This window comes from Lathyrus oleraceus, chromosome 5 (assembly GCF_024323335.1).
Source record: "Lathyrus oleraceus cultivar Zhongwan6 chromosome 5, CAAS_Psat_ZW6_1.0, whole genome shotgun sequence".
Classification (NCBI taxonomy): Eukaryota; Viridiplantae; Streptophyta; class Magnoliopsida; order Fabales; family Fabaceae; genus Lathyrus; species Lathyrus oleraceus.
The window spans coordinates 180,275,996-180,293,212 of NC_066583.1; the positions used below are offsets into that span (position 1 = coordinate 180,275,996).

At 38.9% G+C, this 17,217-nt stretch overlaps 1 protein-coding gene across 1 annotated transcript; it reads right to left on the minus strand.

Moving 5' to 3' along the window:
- Nucleotides 1-452: 452 nt before the first annotated feature.
- Nucleotides 453-1,526, minus strand: LOC127079572 (uncharacterized). Its single transcript, XM_051019956.1, has 2 exons — nucleotides 1,403-1,526; nucleotides 453-1,303 (listed from the first exon to the last, which is right to left on the minus strand). Exons 1-2 carry the CDS (start codon nucleotides 1,524-1,526, stop codon nucleotides 453-455), a joined length of 975 nt encoding a protein of 324 aa, XP_050875913.1.
- Between the last annotated feature and the right edge of the window lie 15,691 nt (nucleotides 1,527-17,217).

The following is a 17,217-nucleotide window of genomic DNA, read 5'->3' on the forward strand; positions in this document are numbered from 1 at the left end:
ATATGAGGGAGGATGATGAAAACCATTACCCATAATTATTGTGGTGTCTTTTCAAAGAGAACTTTGTTAATGATGTAAGGCATTGTTTCAAATCCCCAAACACCAGGGGGATAAGGAGTTAATATCTAGTCAACTACTTTGAGCCTAGAAGTTGATGTTTCTTTTGGAATTAAAACCCTTAGTCTTAACTAGGGGCATGGTAGTTGTGTTCAGATAGTTTGAACGTACATTCGATCGTTCAAAAGAATTTGTCCATCTGTACACTCTCCAAAGAGGTTCAACCACGTGTTATCCTTCACGCACATGTTGAAGTGTCGAAAAATCTGAGGAAATCTAAAAAAATTGTTGGTTGGTCCTTCTAAAAATAACAGCAACAAAGGCTTGGGTGCCTTAAAGCTCATGGAAGGTTCCTATGGATATGGGAGCTTCAAACTCTTAGCTCTGGATTTCACCTACTCTTTATATGACTCTATGATGATGTAGTTCTGTTTGCCTAATTCCTTCTTCCCTATACATTGAACTTTACCCCAAGCTCTGCGTATCCTCTTCATCATATTTGCATCCTTAACCTTTTCAGCTATAAGAAACTCCTCTAAGAACTTGGATTTGGGCTCTTCCTTCAACTGATAACCCAATTGACAAAGTGACAGAACAGAGTTGTAATTGATGACTCCACCTTTGGAACTAACAAGAGGAATATTTGGGAAATCCTCACAGCTGTAAACAAGCTTCACCCTATCATAGTCATGATAATACCAAACAACATCCTCATCATCCAAAGACATCAACCTATGAGACCACTTCAAAGCTCTGAAGTTGTCTGCAAAAGGTCCCCTTCTCGGTAAGTGAGTCAAAATCCACTTGTAAAGCAAAGGAATGCAATAGTTAAGTGTCCCGCCTCTTTTCTGATTTCTCCAATGGAAAGAAAAGAATACATCATCTAAGAGAGTAGACACCAAATTCCTAGAGATTAAAATACTAACAACAATTTTATCAACGAACCCCTCAATTTTTGGAAAGAGTCCCAAACCATAAATAAGGAGAGAAAACACAATATATAAGGCATCCCAACTCCCACTACTAGCAAACAAAGTAGCCTTCTCCAAAAGAAATTTTGAAGTAAAACCTCTGACATTTCCCTTTGTATGAAGATTAACTTTTACCAGGTTCTTCTCAAGACGAAGAGCTTGAGCCACCAAAGCAACCTCTGGAAATCCCATAGCACCTATGTAAGGAATCTGATCTCTATCTGGGATATGGAAAATGTGAGCAAACTCCTCTAGAGTAGGAGCTAAGGGAAAATCTTAGAACATGAAACAATGCAGCGTCAGATCATAGAATTGGGCAAAAGTAAGGATCAACTCCGAGTCTACCTTAGTAATCAGAACACCCAACAAATTACCATAATCCCTCTTGAACATATCCTTGTACTCACCAACCATCAGGGAACCAAGCTTCTTAAGCTTACCAAATTTGGACTCTCTGAGTTTGTATTGATATGTATTCCTTCGGTCGGATTTCTCCATAACTGAATGAACTATCTCAAGTGACAACTTATGGTTTCCTGAAAATGAACATGCTAAAAATTAATTTTAAAATGAGGTAATGATAATGCAAGTATCATGGATTCATAAGTTCCACATGTTCTAGATAAACGGTAAATACTACTCTACATAGGTTCAAAAGTCTAACGTTATACGAAAACAAATGTATGCGGGGTCTTGGTTTCCTACAAAAAGAGCCCAATATCCTCATTCACAGGTGTGCACTATTCTTCAAAGGTAACTTAGAAAGGTCCCTAGAGTCATGGATCCCCTATTGAGAAACCATTATCTGAAACGAATGACTCATTGGACAATGATGCTCTCAAAAGGATCTACTCTAGGTGTGACATCTCATGTTAACCATAAACGAGGACTAACTCCAAGTAGGTCTCCACGACTATAGTCACAATACTATCATATGTTTATGCTCGAGCTTGGGTATAGAGCTCCTCTCATGGAACATCAACCCCCACCCACAACGAGTAAAACAGTAATATCCAGAACATGATTAGCAAAAACGAAGATCTAAAGCAATAAAAATATGCAATAAACAAACATAAAAACTGAAAGCAGGCAAACAAAAAAGTAAACGCCTAATCAAACAAGAACAAACAAAAGTAGGTTTGACTCTCTATAGCAACTAGGAACGTCCCCAGCGGAGTTTCCAACTGAAGCTAGCTGAAGTATGCCCACCAAACGCATTGCACGCTCAAAGGTATAACAGAGTCACCATTGAGCTTTATTCATCCCCAAAGGATGGGGAAGTAAAAATATCAATAAAACCCAAGGGAAAAAGGAACAAAGAAATGGGCACAGGAGTCGGTTATACAAGGGGAAGGTATTAGCACCCCTCACATCCATGGTATTCCATGGGAACCATTTTGAATGTTCTTGCTTGGATGGGTGTTATAATCTTCATGTACCTGCAGAAAAGAAATGGGTTTAAGAAACAGGAGTGATCGAGGAGGATTGTGACCCCCGTGCCTACATATTCTCATGGTGCAATGAGAAGGTCAGAGCCTCATAGTTTGTGGAACCGGGGAGGACAAAGAAATAAAGGAGAGTGCTTGCCAAGGACTCGGATCCTCGTGCCTATGTATCCTTATAGTGCAATAAGGAAATCAGAGCTCTGTAGTTCGGAAGACAAAGACTGAAAAAGATATGATTATGGGGTGGTGTTTAAACTAAAAGGAAAGGAAGGGGGTTAACCATACAGGTGTATATCTAAAAGGAAAGTAAATTGCAATGGTGTTTAAACCAACAGAAAGGGAAAACTTGTCAAAGCCGGAGACTCACATGACAAGGGTCTTACTAAAGCACAGGGCCTGGCATGGTAAATAAGGAAACAAGATCTTGTCAAAGCACTGGGTCTGACATGACATGGATCTTACCAAAGCATGGGTACTAATATGGTAAGGAGAAAAGCAAAAACTTATCAAAGCCGGAGACTCACATGACAAGGGTCTTACCAAAGCACAGGGAATGATATGATAAGGAGAAAAGCAGAAACTTGTCAAAGCATGCGAATCACATGACAAGGGTCTTACCAAGGCACAGGGACTGATATGGTATTGAATAGGTGTTTAAACCAGGGAAGGAAACTTATCAAAGCTGGAGACTCACATGACAAGGGTTCTACCAAAGTACATGGACTAACATGGCAGAGAAGGAAGTAAGAACCTTTCAAAGCACTAGGTCTAACATGACATGGATCTTACCAAGGCACAAATACTGATATGGTAAAGAATAAGGAATAACCATGAAGGTGTCAACCCTAGAAGAAGTTATTGCAATGGTGTCAAAACTAAGAAGATAAAGAGCCACATGGGCAAGTTGCAGACTTGATAGTGAATTGACATGGAATTGCACTAAAGTTTATGAATAGAAATGAATACTTTAAGCAACTAGGGTTTACATCCTATGCACAGAGGTACTATAGACAAGGGTAGAAAATATCCCATCTCATCACTTTCTATTGCTTAAGGCTCATGGAATACAAGCGTAGTCAAACTGACAAGTTGTTGAAGTAGGTTCCTTGAGATGCTTGTGGGGATGAGTCAGATGATTGACTATTGAGGAGAGATATGTTCCATTGAGGGTCTTGAACTTGTGGGAAGGTTGAATGCTCCAAGATGATAAGGATAGTCCCATCAGGTGACCAAGGGACTTATGGTCACTTGACAAAGATAAAGGGAAGAAAAGCAGATGAAGGGATTTAGTAGATCCAATGTGAATTGGATCAAGCCAAATCAAAGGAAAGGATTGTTGAACAAACAAGGATGCATGATCATACAACACTAGCCTAAGGTCTCATTGTGAGGTAGCCCAAGAGAAAGCCATGTGGGTCCAAAGTATATTGTTCTACCTCTCATTGTAAGGTAGCCCAAGAGAAAGCCACATGTGTGTAAGAGTGTACTAAACCTAAGTAGATGCATGCAAGAGGTATAAAGTATATGGAACAACATACAAGATCAAAGGCTCCATAAAGGCAAGGGAAATCGGAGTGTCCACAAGGTCTTAGGGCCAATGTCACTCAAAGTCAAGCAAATAGGGCGTAAATCCTAAGTCCAAGTTCAAAGTACCAATGATCTTCAATACTCCAGATCAAGCATATGATTAGTATTAGATCCAAGTTACTTCATCATGTTTTGATTCATTAAGTTTTAATAAGCCAAAAGTCAAACAAGATAAGAGCAACAAATGAATATAGATGGATAAAGTATGGGATGATGTAATGACCAATAGGACATAAAAATAAAAGGGCATTAAGTAAATGATAAATTTAGATGACATAAACTTAAATGACTTGAATTAAAAACAATAATGTAAAGAGCAATGATTAATGTTAGGAGTTAATGGTTAGTCAATGATGTCGGGACAATTTAGCATTATGTTAAGCAATCATAAGTGGGCTTATGTAGAAGGCATACCTATCTAAGACCAGTCAATAATAATGTATGTATCAGACATGTTAGAGAATTAACACAAAGTTAACCTCCTTCAACATGCCATACAATGTTTAAAACAAAAGAGAGAGATGAGAGTAGAGAGAATGAAAGAGGGAACCAAGTCAATCACAAGGGATCATTCTTTCCTCAATTCAAATGACTCAAAATATGATGGATCGATGGTTAACTTATCATTGATGCAAAGTATTGAAGAAGATTCACAATCATCTATCAACAATTTTGGATCAAAGAAGGTTGATCAACCTCAAGTCCACCTATCAATGATTTGAAATGAGTAAGAAGACACCAACCATGTAATCAAGCTCAATTCAAAATATAAAAATCATTAAAAATAAAATAAAATTTCAATTAATAATAATTTAATATTGACGAAATAAAGAAAATAAAATGTAAATTGTCAAAGAGGGGTCAAGTATCAAACCAAAGTCCGACAAAAATGTGGGAAGTCAAAGAAAATCAAGTGGATGGACCTCAAAAGTTGGGGTTAAAAATATTTAAAAATGATTTAAAAAAATAAAAGAAAAAGAAAAAGAAAAGAAAATATGCATTTAATGCAAAAATGATTTTAAAAAAATGAAAACAATGGCATGAGGTAGAAAATATTTGTATAGAATTATGGAAAAAATTTGGATAAAAAAATAATAAGGGAACTATTTTAAATAGCTTTTTTTAAGAAAAAGGAATTAAATGAAATAAAAAGAAAAAGAAAATAATTTGAACACAACGACTATGGGAGGTGGCACATGCTGATTGGCTGGAAATTTGAAATTGGCTCTAACACACGCGAAACACTTCATCTTCAACCTCAGGAATTTTGATTTTGCAACTCCATAAACTCGTGTTTTTAACATGAATCATACATGGATTCAGTTGTGAAACACTTTATCGTTCATGTCTCCCTGCATCAGAGCAATTGATTTTCTCTGAGCAGGGAGAGTTTGCTCCAACACTCGAAGAATCCTAGTTCTTCAAAGTAAAATTAAATGGCTCATAATTAAAATAAATGACCAGTATTTTAGGGCTTTTTATCAGTGGAAAAAGGCGAAGAATGTGATAACTTGTTTGTTCAAAGTTGTAACTTGTATCTAACTGTTTGGATGAAGTTTCAAAAGTCAACAATGGTGGATCTGGTAGCTAGGTTGCAGAAGGATTCAGACCAAAGTAGAGCTTCAAACACCTTCAGAGGATGCCGATGAAGGATTCGGGGTGGAGAAATGGAAGGAAAATAGCTTGAAAAAAAAAGAGCTTGGTTGGTTTTGAGTGATATCGGGCTTCAATGGTGGCAGGGTTTCTTTGGCTTTCAAAGCTTGGAAATGAATGCAATAGATTCCGCTATTTATAGGCTCGAATTCGTGTGAATTGGCTTGAATTCGTGTGAATTGGGTTTCTTTGGCATTCTTTGGTTCCAAATACGTGTGGAATTGGCTCGAATTCGTGTGAATTGAGCGGGAAATTTTGAGATCCCGAGCGTGTGGAATTTTGGTGCCAAACTCATGAATTTGGATGTTTTCAGGTCGTTTCAAGTTGTACTCAGATGCGTTTGGTCATGGGTAATTGGTTTGTACACGTGAGAAGTGATTCCAAGTTGATTTGTGCAAGTTTCAACATTAAAGGTCACAGACAAAAACAGAGTTAGGTCACCATGTTCAAGCTTGGGCCAAATCCAATCCACTCGTGCATTTTGTGATTTTCTCTGAGCCAAATGATCACTTCATGGATTAGAATAAGATGCAAAAAAAATCAATCCAAGATGATATTTTAGGTGAAAGTTGTGGTCTTGACCTGGTTTTATGGGCTAGGCAATTGGTCAAGCACCTTGCAACATGCTTGGTCATTTTGAGATCCTATGTTCATGATGCCATAACTTTTGATTGCCTAGTGAGTTTTGAGCCAAAATTGGGCCAAATGATCTTTTATATAAGCTTAACACAATGCATAAATAATGGGATCAAAAGAGTGTTTGAGCTGAAAATGGCAAGGGTGGAAAGTAGGGGTCATGGCAAGGTTTTAGCCCATTTTGGCAACTTGGCCATTGGCTCAAATGTGGTCTTAGATGGATGAATTTATGTTTGACCCTTGAATAAAATTTGTAGAGGATCCCAAAAGAATCATGGTATTTAGATAAAAATTGAAGGAGTTATGGAGTTTGGACCAAAGACATGGCACGCTTGTAAATTAGGTCAAACCACCTTGCACCCCTTTGTGTCATCTTGGTGTTTTCTTGCATTATAAGCCATGATGATGATGGAAAGAGCATCCCTTAATGAAATATTTATTATGGATTGAATGACATATGATTTGGCTTGAAGATTTAGGGTTGTGGTATGGAGATCACCACATGAAACACCTTTTGAATCAACTTGAACTAACTTGCATTTCCCTTGGTCAAAGACCTTGAATTGGGCTTACTTTGAAGAATGATCACCTACTTGAGTAAAAAGAGCAAACAAGTATCATCTCTTCATGACGTTAGGGTTAGTTGATAAGTAAAACAAAGTAAAACCATAAGATATCATTCAATCCACAATGTGGCCATGCTTGTGATTCCATGATCAAATGCAATGGTCATGCATGGTATGAATTGAGGTATGTAAATGAGGGATGTGAAAAGAAGAAAAAGGGAGGGTATATTTTGGGGTATGACACATTTCATTAAAATTATCATTTTGAATGAATAATTGTATTTGCAAGTCAGCATTTAGCATCAAAGGTATCCCAACAATGCGCAACTAATTGAGGAACTTGATCATATGAAAGAAGTCCAGTCAGGGGCATATCACTTTGAGTATCGGTAAATCCGAGCTGATCACCCCAAGAGTCGTTTAGTCAAAGAACAAATCATTGGAAGACTCAGATAGGGGCTAGCCACCTAAAGAGCTCAATTAAGTCAAACTCTCCAAAGGTCAGACAATAAGAGGTTTACCACTTTAAGGTTCAGTTAGACAACAACCGCTTCAAAGATTAAAACATTTGGGCAAGCTATCTCAAGGTCATATTATGACTATCTGCTTCCAAACTCCTTATAAGGAGAATGTCTTTAAAGAGCCAACAGACTAGGATAAGAGATCTACCGAAGGGTAAGTCCTCTCCAGACTTTCAAGTTGCTCAATCTGAAATCCTGTAATGCATCAACAACCGATGAGTTCAAAATGAGTGTTGGGAAATTTTGGGAAACCTTCTAATCTTTACATAGATCACGTCGCTTCGCTATACTACAAGCCATGCATATCATCACATTCATCTGAAATATTCCCATACCATGAAGCCTTGAAAATCAAACATCTGCATTGAAAGTCCAAATTTTCTTGACACCTCTTAAAGTCCAATTCTTATTGACACACATGCATGCATTATTCATTTGTTACATTTCATGCATCATTACATGTGTGGTATGTAACACCCCGATTAAAATAAGAGAATTATTTAATTGAGTTAATATTATTTTATTAATTTAATTAAATAAAGTTGGATTATTGGATTATTTCTATTATTATTATTGATGTTATTTATTTTAATAATAATTAAATAAATAAATAAATGGAATATGAAGAGTGGAAGGGTAAAAGTGGAAATTGATATAAGAAGCCAAGAGAACTCAGAGTTGGGTTTTTCACGTGTTTTGCTTCAGAGTCAGAGAAAGGGGGAGAAACGCTAAGAGAAAGAGAAGGAAGAGGAAAAGGCCAAAGATTGCTCGGAGCTTCCTTCAATCCAAAGAGGTAAGGGGTCTGAACCTTATTAAACGATAATATGCGAGCAATTTTATGAGATATGTTGGATTGTTGATGAATTTTGGGGATTTTAGGGAGATTGGGAAGGTTGGGGTTTTGGATGGAAAATTCTCCGATCTGTGAGTTTTGTTGTGTCATATGCACTATAATCGAAGTATGTTGTGTATATATGACTGTTAAATGTCGATTTTGGGTTGTTAGCTGTGGGGTACGGGTTATGGCGAGTAGAGAAGCAAAGCTGCGCTGATTTCTGCAGCAGAGGGTTCTGATCGCGCGCGATTCGCGGCGCGAAGCTCAGTTCGCGGCGCGAACTGGGCAGGGAAAAGAGGAGTTCTGTAATTCGTTGTTCGCGACGCGAACCCTGCTTCGTGGCGCGTACTGAAGCGAAATAAGTTGTTCGCGACGCGACCCTTCGTTCGCGGCGCGAACTGTGTTGTATTGGAGAGTTCGCGGCGCGTCCCTATGTTGGCGGCGCGAACTGGAGAAATGCAGAAGCTAATGTTGGTGGGTTTTGAGTACGTTGAGTTGCGAGACTCTTAGTAAGTCACTGTAGTTGTACTATAAACAATTAATAGCGATTATATGATTGCGTATGAGGTGTTATGATGATGATATGTTGAATTTACGTGTTTAATTATGAATGTGTTGTGTGACGATGTGATATCGTTATGATGTTGTTGTTGTTTTGTTGAGTTGTATGTCATGATATTAATGATGATGATAACATGACTATATGATGTTGTTGTTGCTATGATGATTATGATGCATGTTTGATGTGCATGCGTTCATGAAAGGCCGATGCCTAGTGATGAACGGACTGAGTTCCAATGATGTTGTTGACTCCGGGCTTGTTGAGAGGCTTGGTTCCTTACGGGGAACTCGGATTCTATGGTGATGAATCTGGGAGTGGTGATCCTGTAGTGGTCACCAAATGGGTATACCGAGTCGTGTTGAGTCATGCATGGGTGTGTGCATTGTATTTGATGTGTTGTGTTGTTGATGTTCATGAGTTTATTGATTATGATGATTATGATGAATTGTGTTGGCATATGTGAAATATATTTGTGTTTATATTTCTGTCGTTATATTATTATTTAATAATGTAATTCTCACCCCTTCTGCATGTGTTTATGTTCATCTATGATGAGCAATGTGCAGATAAAGAGGAGTAGCTATTGTTGAGGTTCGAGGAATAAGTGTAGAGTTATTCTACAGAGTCGAGTCAAATGCTCTGGTCATGTGACACAGGGGATTATGGGATTCGATAGCTAAATTATTATTATTTACGTTGTTTATGATGAATAATTTGTTGCGATGTTTTGTTGAGATAATGTTGAAACATTATTATAATATTTATGTTGTTGTCCGCTGCGAAGTTTTAAATCAAATAAATGATATGTTTTATGTTGTAATGTAATGAGTGTTATGTTGTAAGAATGTAAACTCTTCTACATGTTGTACTCTGATAATATATATATAAATATGTCGTTTGGGTAGAAGGGTGTTACATTAGTGGTATCAGAGCATTGTCAGTCCAGTCGAGTCATAATGTGATGTTTTCCCTGTTGGTCGATTAGTGTAAATGACACTGTCGATATTTAACGGTTGTAGTTGTGTCGTGCAGAGTATGGCTGGAGAAAATGACCGTGCGATTGCTGAGGCTTTGGCTGCTATGGCGCAGGCTATGCAGGCGCAGCAGAATCCGCCGGTCGACGAGTTTAAGAATTTGGGAAGGTTTCTGAAGAATAACCCTCCTACATTCAAGGGGCGCTATGATCCAGATGGTGCTCAGATTTGGCTGAAGGAAATTGAGAAGATTTTCCGGGTGATGACGTGTACTGAAGCACAGAAGGTGCAGTTTGGTACGCATATGTTATCTGAAGAGGCTGAAAACTGGTGGGATAACACTCGACAGAGGATTGCAGTACCAGGTGCTGAGATGACTTGGGAAAGGTTCAAGACGGCCTTTCTGGAGAAATATTTTCCTGCTGATGTGCGATGTAAGAAGGAGATGGAATTTCTGGGACTGAAGCAGGGTAACATGTCTGTTGCTGATTACGCTTCAAAGTTTGAGGAGTTGGTACAGTATTGTCCTCATTATAATAATGCTGATGCTGAGGAATCCAAGTGTGTCAAGTTTGAGAACGGGTTGCGTCCCGAGATCAAACAAGGCATTGGTTACCAGGAGATTCGTAGGTTTCCTACACTGGTTAACAAGTGCAGGATATTTGATGAAGATAGTAAGGCTAGGACTGCTCACTACAAGAGTCTTAGTGAGAAGAAGAATAAGGATCGTGGTAGTCCTTATGCATCTCCGAATGGTAAAGGTAAGCAGAAAGTGGTAGATGAGAAGAAGCCAAGTGGGGGAGGATCTTCCATAGCTGGTAAATGTTTCAAGTGTGGCGAGCCAGGCCACCGTGCTGATAGCTGTACCAAGAAAGTGCTGAGATGTTTCTGATGCGGTCAGGCTGGTCATAGAGTAACGGAATGTAAGGATGCTGGTCCGACATGTTTTAATTGTGGCGAGAAAGGCCATATCAGTTCGCAGTGCTCGAAACCGAAGAAGGCGGCTATTGCAGCTCATACTACTGGTAGGGTGTTTGCTCTGAGTGGGACTGGAACTCCTAAAGAAGATAATCTGATTAAAGGTACTTGCTTGATTAATAATGTTGAATTGCTTGCTATTGTTGACACTGGTGCTACTCATTCGTTTATTTCGTATGAGTGTGCAACCAGGATTGGTGTGATCATGTCGTCCCTAGACGGAAGTATGGTGATAGATACTCCCGCTAATGGTTCTGTGAAGACTTCTGTTGTCTGTCGAGGTTGTCATTTGACGATCTTTGAGAGAGAGTTCGTGGTTGATTTGGTGTGCTTACCCTTGCACCAAATTGACATTATTCTGGGAATGAATTGGCTAGAATTCTATGGCGTGTTTATCAACTGCTATAGTAAGACGGTGCGGTTTTCTGAAGTTGGTGAGAATGATGAGGCAAGATTTCTATCTGCTAGGCAGGTGGGGGATTTTGTGAAAGATGAAGCTCAGATATTCGCTTTATTTGCGTCTCTGCAAACGGATAAGAAAGTGGTGAGTGTAGATTTGCCTGTTGTCTGTGAATTTCAGGATGTGTTTCCGGAGGATGTAAGTGAATTACCTCCAGAACGTGAAGTCGAATTTGCCATTGACTTAGTAACAGGTACGAGTCCAGTGTCGATGTCTCCTTATAGAATGTCGGCAACTGAATTAGTTGAATTGAAGAAGCAACTTGAAGGATTGCTTGAGAAGAAGTTTGTGCGTCCAAGTGTTTCTCCTTGGGGTGCACCAGTATTGTTAGTGAAGAAGAAAGAAGGTACGATGAGGTTGTGTGTCGATTATCGGCAGTTGAATAAGGTGACTATCAAGAATCGGTATCCATTGCCGAGGATTGATGATTTGATGGACCAGTTGGTTGGAGCTCATGTTTTCAGTAAGATTGATTTGCGGTCGGGTTATCATCAGATCCGAGTGAAGTCAGATGATATTGCGAAGACTGCTTTCCGTACGAGGTATGGTCATTATGAATACACTGTAATGCCGTTCGGTGTGTCTAATGCTCCAGGTGTGTTTATGGAATATATGAATCGTATATTTCACCCGTACCTTGATAATTTTGTTGTGGTGTTCATAGATGATATATTGATATATTCTAAGACGGAAGAAGAGCATGCAGGACATCTGAGAATTGTTTTGCAGGTGTTAAGAGAAAAGAAATTATATGCAAAGTTATCTAAATGTGAGTTCTGGTTGAAGGAAGTGAGTTTCCTTGGCCATGTGATTTCGAGTGGTGGGATTTCTGTTGATCCTGCTAAAGTTGTTGCTGTATTACAGTGGGAGACTCCGAAGTCTGCTACTGAGATACGCAGTTTTCTGGGGTTAGCTGGTTATTATCGCAGATTTATTGAGGGCTTCTCTAAGTTGGCATTGCCGTTGACGCAGTTGACTAAGAAGGGTCAAGTGTATGTGTGGGATGCAGCTTGTGAAGCGAGCTTTGTGGAGTTGAAGAGGCGGTTGACCAGTGCTCCAGTGTTGATCTTGCCTAATCCTGGTGAGTCCTTCGTTGTTTATTGTGATGCTTCTTTGATGGGTCTTGGTGGTGTTTTGATGCAGAATGGTAAGGTTGTAGCTTATGCTTCTAGACAGTTGAAAGTTCATGAGAGGAATTATCCTACGCATGATCTAGAACTTGCAGCTGTTGTATTTGTGTTGAAACTGTGGAGGCATTATCTGTATGGTTCCAGATTCGAGGTGTTCAGTGATCACAAGAGTCTGAGGTATCTGTTTGATCAGAAAGAGTTAAATATGAGGCAGAGGAGGTGGTTAGAATTACTGAAGGATTTTGACTTTGAATTGAGTTATCATCCCGGTAAGGCTAATGTAGTTGCAGATGTGCTGAGTAGAAAGTCTCTACATATGTCTATGATGATGGTTCGGGAGCTTGAGTTAATTGAACAGTTCCGTGATATGAGTTTGGGTTGTGAAGTTTCCGCTGATAGTGTAAAGTTGGGTATGCTGAAGTTGACTAGTGGAATTCTGGAAGATATTCGGAATGGTCAGCAAGTTGATGTCGCTCTAGTTGATCATATTACTATGGTTAACCAGGGTAATGGTGGTAATTTTGAGATTGATGAGAATGGTATCCTGCGATTTAAAGGTAGAGTTTGTGTTCCTGAGGTGTCTGAATTGAAAAAGAGTATTCTTGAAGAGGGCCATAGGAGTGGATTGAGTATCCATCCAGGTGCAACTAAAATGTATCAAGATTTGAAGAAGTTGTTTTGGTGGGCTGGTATGAAAAGAGATGTTGCTAAGTTTGTGTATGCCTGTTTGACTTGTCAGAAGTCAAAGATTGAACATCAGAAACCGGCAGGTATGATGCAACCTTTGAAGATTCCTGAATGGAAGTGGGATAACATTTCCATGGATTTTGTGACGGGATTGCCGAGGACAGTGAAAGGTAATGATTCTATTTGGGTGATTGTGGATCGATTGACTAAGTCGGCGCATTTCTTGCCGATGAAGATTAATCACTCTTTAGAGAAGTTGGCAGAGTTGTATATTGAGGAGATAGTGAGGCTGCATGGTATTCCATCCAGTATTGTGTCTGATAGAGATCCCAGATTTACTTCTAGATTTTGGGAAAGTTTGCAGAAAGCGTTGGGAACTAAGTTGAGGTTGAGTTCAGCTTATCATCCTCAGACTGATGGTCAGACCGAAAGAACTATCCAATCCTTGGAGGATTTGTTGAGAGCTTGTGTGTTGGAGCAAAGTGGTTCTTGGGATAGTTACTTGCCGTTGGTGGAGTTTACTTATAATAATAGTTTTCATACTAGTATCGGTATGGCTCCATATGAAGCATTGTATGGTAGGAGGTGTAGAACTCCATTGTGTTGGTATGAATCAGGTGAGAGTGTTGTACTCGGACCTGAGATTGTGCAGCAGACGACTGAAAGGGTTAAGATGATTCAGGAGAAAATGAAGATTTCTCAGAGTCGTCAGAAGAGTTATCATGATAACAGGAGAAAGGCACTTGAGTTCCAAGAGGGAGATCATGTGTTCTTGAGAGTTACTCCGACGACGGGTGTGGGTAGAGCTTTAAAGTCTAAAAAGCTTACTCCGAGGTTTGTGGGTCCGTATCAGATTTTGAAGAGGGTTGGGGAAGTGGCGTATCGGATAGCTTTACCGCCGTCGCTTTCTAATCTACATGATGTGTTTCATGTATCTCAGTTGAGAAAATATATTGCGGATCCTTCGCATGTTGTTCAGTTGGATGATATCCAAGTGAGGGATAATTTGACCGTTGAGGTGTTGCCAATTCGGATAGATGACCGAGAAGAGAAGACCCTGAGAGGTAAGAAGATTGCTCTAGTGAAAGTTGTTTGGGGAGGTCCAGCTGGTGAGAGCTTGACTTGGGAGCGTGAAGATCAGATGAAGGAGTCGTATCCGGCGCTATTTGCTTGAGGTATGTTTTCGAGGACGAAAACTCTTTTAGTGGGGGAGAGTTGTAACACCCCGATTAAAATAAGAGAATTATTTAATTGAGTTAATATTATTTTATTAATTTAATTAAATAAAGTTGGATTATTGGATTATTTCTATTATTATTATTGATGTTATTTATTTTAATAATAATTAAATAAATAAATAAATGGAATATGAAGAGTGGAAGGGTAAAAGTGGAAATTGATATAAGAAGCCAAGAGAACTCAGAGTTGGGTTTTTCACGTGTTTTGCTTCAGAGTCAGAGAAAGGGGGAGAAACGCTAAGAGAAAGAGAAGGAAGAGGAAAAGGCCAAAGATTGCTCGGAGCTTCCTTCAATCCAAAGAGGTAAGGGGTCTGAACCTTATTAAACGATAATATGCGAGCAATTTTATGAGATATGTTGGATTGTTGATGAATTTTGGGGATTTTAGGGAGATTGGGAAGGTTGGGGTTTTGGATGGAAAATTCTCCGATCTGTGAGTTTTGTTGTGTCATATGCACTATAATCGAAGTATGTTGTGTATATATGACTGTTAAATGTCGATTTTGGGTTGTTAGCTGTGGGGTACGGGTTATGGCGAGTAGAGAAGCAAAGCTGCGCTGATTTCTGCAGCAGAGGGTTCTGATCGCGCGCGATTCGCGGCGCGAAGCTCAGTTCGCGGCGCGAACTGGGCAGGGAAAAGAGGAGTTCTGTAATTCGTTGTTCGCGACGCGAACCCTGCTTTGCGGCGCGTACTGAAGCGAAATAAGTTGTTCGCGACGCGACCCTTCGTTCGCGGCGCGAACTGTGTTGTATTGGAGAGTTCGCGGCGCGTCCCTATGTTGGCGGCGCGAACTGGAGAAATGCAGAAGCTAATGTTGGTGGGTTTTGAGTACGTTGAGTTGCGAGACTCTTAGTAAGTCACTGTAGTTGTACTATAAACAATTAATAGCGATTATATGATTGCGTATGAGGTGTTATGATGATGATATGTTGAATTTACGTGTTTAATTATGAATGTGTTGTGTGACGATGTGATATCGTTATGATGTTGTTGTTGTTTTGTTGAGTTGTATGTCATGATATTAATGATGATGATAACATGACTATATGATGTTGTTGTTGCTATGATGATTATGATGCATGTTTGATGTGCATGCGTTCATGAAAGGCCGATGCCTAGTGATGAACGGACTGAGTTCCAATGATGTTGTTGACTCCGGGCTTGTTGAGAGGCTTGGTTCCTTACGGGGAACTCGGATTCTATGGTGATGAATCTGGGAGTGGTGATCCTGTAGTGGTCACCAAATGGGTATACCGAGTCGTGTTGAGTCATGCATGGGTGTGTGCATTGTATTTGATGTGTTGTGTTGTTGATGTTCATGAGTTTATTGATTATGATGATTATGATGAATTGTGTTGGCATATGTGAAATATATTTGTGTTTATATTTCTGTCGTTATATTATTATTTAATAATGTAATTCTCACCCCTTCTGCATGTGTTTATGTTCATCTATGATGAGCAATGTGCAGATAAAGAGGAGTAGCTATTGTTGAGGTTCGAGGAATAAGTGTAGAGTTATTCTACAGAGTCGAGTCAAATGCTCTGGTCATGTGACACAGGGGATTATGGGATTCGATAGCTAAATTATTATTATTTACGTTGTTTATGATGAATAATTTGTTGCGATGTTTTGTTGAGATAATGTTGAAACATTATTATAATATTTATGTTGTTGTCCGCTGCGAAGTTTTAAATCAAATAAATGATATGTTTTATGTTGTAATGTAATGAGTGTTATGTTGTAAGAATGTAAACTCTTCTACATGTTGTACTCTGATAATATATATATAAATATGTCGTTTGGGTAGAAGGGTGTTACATGGTATACCCACAAGTATGGTGTACTACACCGAGTAATCATAACATTGCATGCAGTAATCATGATGCACATCAAATCATATTCAATCATAACATAACATGAACCATGTCTCATCCGCATATGAAGGCAATCATTATTACTACTGTCAACTACTCTACGTTTGTTAGCAAAACCTCGACAGTAGTCTTCCCGGTTGGAACTTCTTTAGAAGATTATTCTTGAAGAACATGCAAGTAGTCATAGTAGTGGATCACTTCTTGCCCCAGTGATTTTACCTTGCATTTCCATTCACTAATAAAGGCATCTCACCAAGCCTCACCTCATGTCATTTCGTGAATGTCAGCATTTACATATCATAATCATTCATACGTCATACATAAAAGCAAATTCAAATCAGTGCATGACCGAAGATTTTTTCGTGCTCATTTTGCATTGAACTATGTATTTTTGTTAATTATTATCCCTTGACCCCAAGTTCGTTCACTACCTAAACCTTTCCAAATCCATTTGTCACTAGTACTTTGTGATAAGTCCAATTTTATAGGCATTTTCAAAGTCCAAACTTTATCTGGCACATTCAGAGTTTATATTTTGTTTGTCCTGATGTTTCCTAGAAAGTTGTAGGTTTGACTCTTTCTTTGAAAGGAATTCCCCAGAGGATTTGATGATATTTTTGTAAGAAAATCCCGTTTATATTTGTTTTGGATAACTTCTCTGTCAGGAATCTCCAAAGTCTTTGATTGGTTGATTTTCTTGTGAGAGATATCCGAAATTGTCAAGAATATTCTAAAGTATTGTCAGGTCATGTATGAACTTGTTGATATGCTCCCTTTGAATTTTATAATATTGTCAAGTCATGTTTGAACCTGTTGTTGGAACTTTTTGATATTCCCCAGCATTGTCAGGCCATATTTGAACATGTTGCTAAAACTTTCTTTATTTGTTTTTTAGTGTTGTCAGGTCATGTTTGAACCTGTTAATGGAACTTTTTGAATATTTCAAAGTTGTCTGGTCATGTATGAACCTGTTGTTGAAATTTTTATTCCGATTTCATCAAGTCATGTATGAACCTGTTGACTAAACTTCTTTGAATAT

Excerpts from the sequence above, each read along its gene's own strand:
- LOC127079572 (XM_051019956.1), bottom strand. The coding sequence starts at position 1,526 with ATGGAGAAATCCGACCGAAGGAATACATATCAATACAAACTCAGAGAG. Across the intron at positions 1,304-1,402 it reads TATGTTCAAGAGGGATTATG|ATTTTCCCTTAGCTCCTACT; the intron begins GTAATTTGTTGG and ends TCATGTTCTAAG.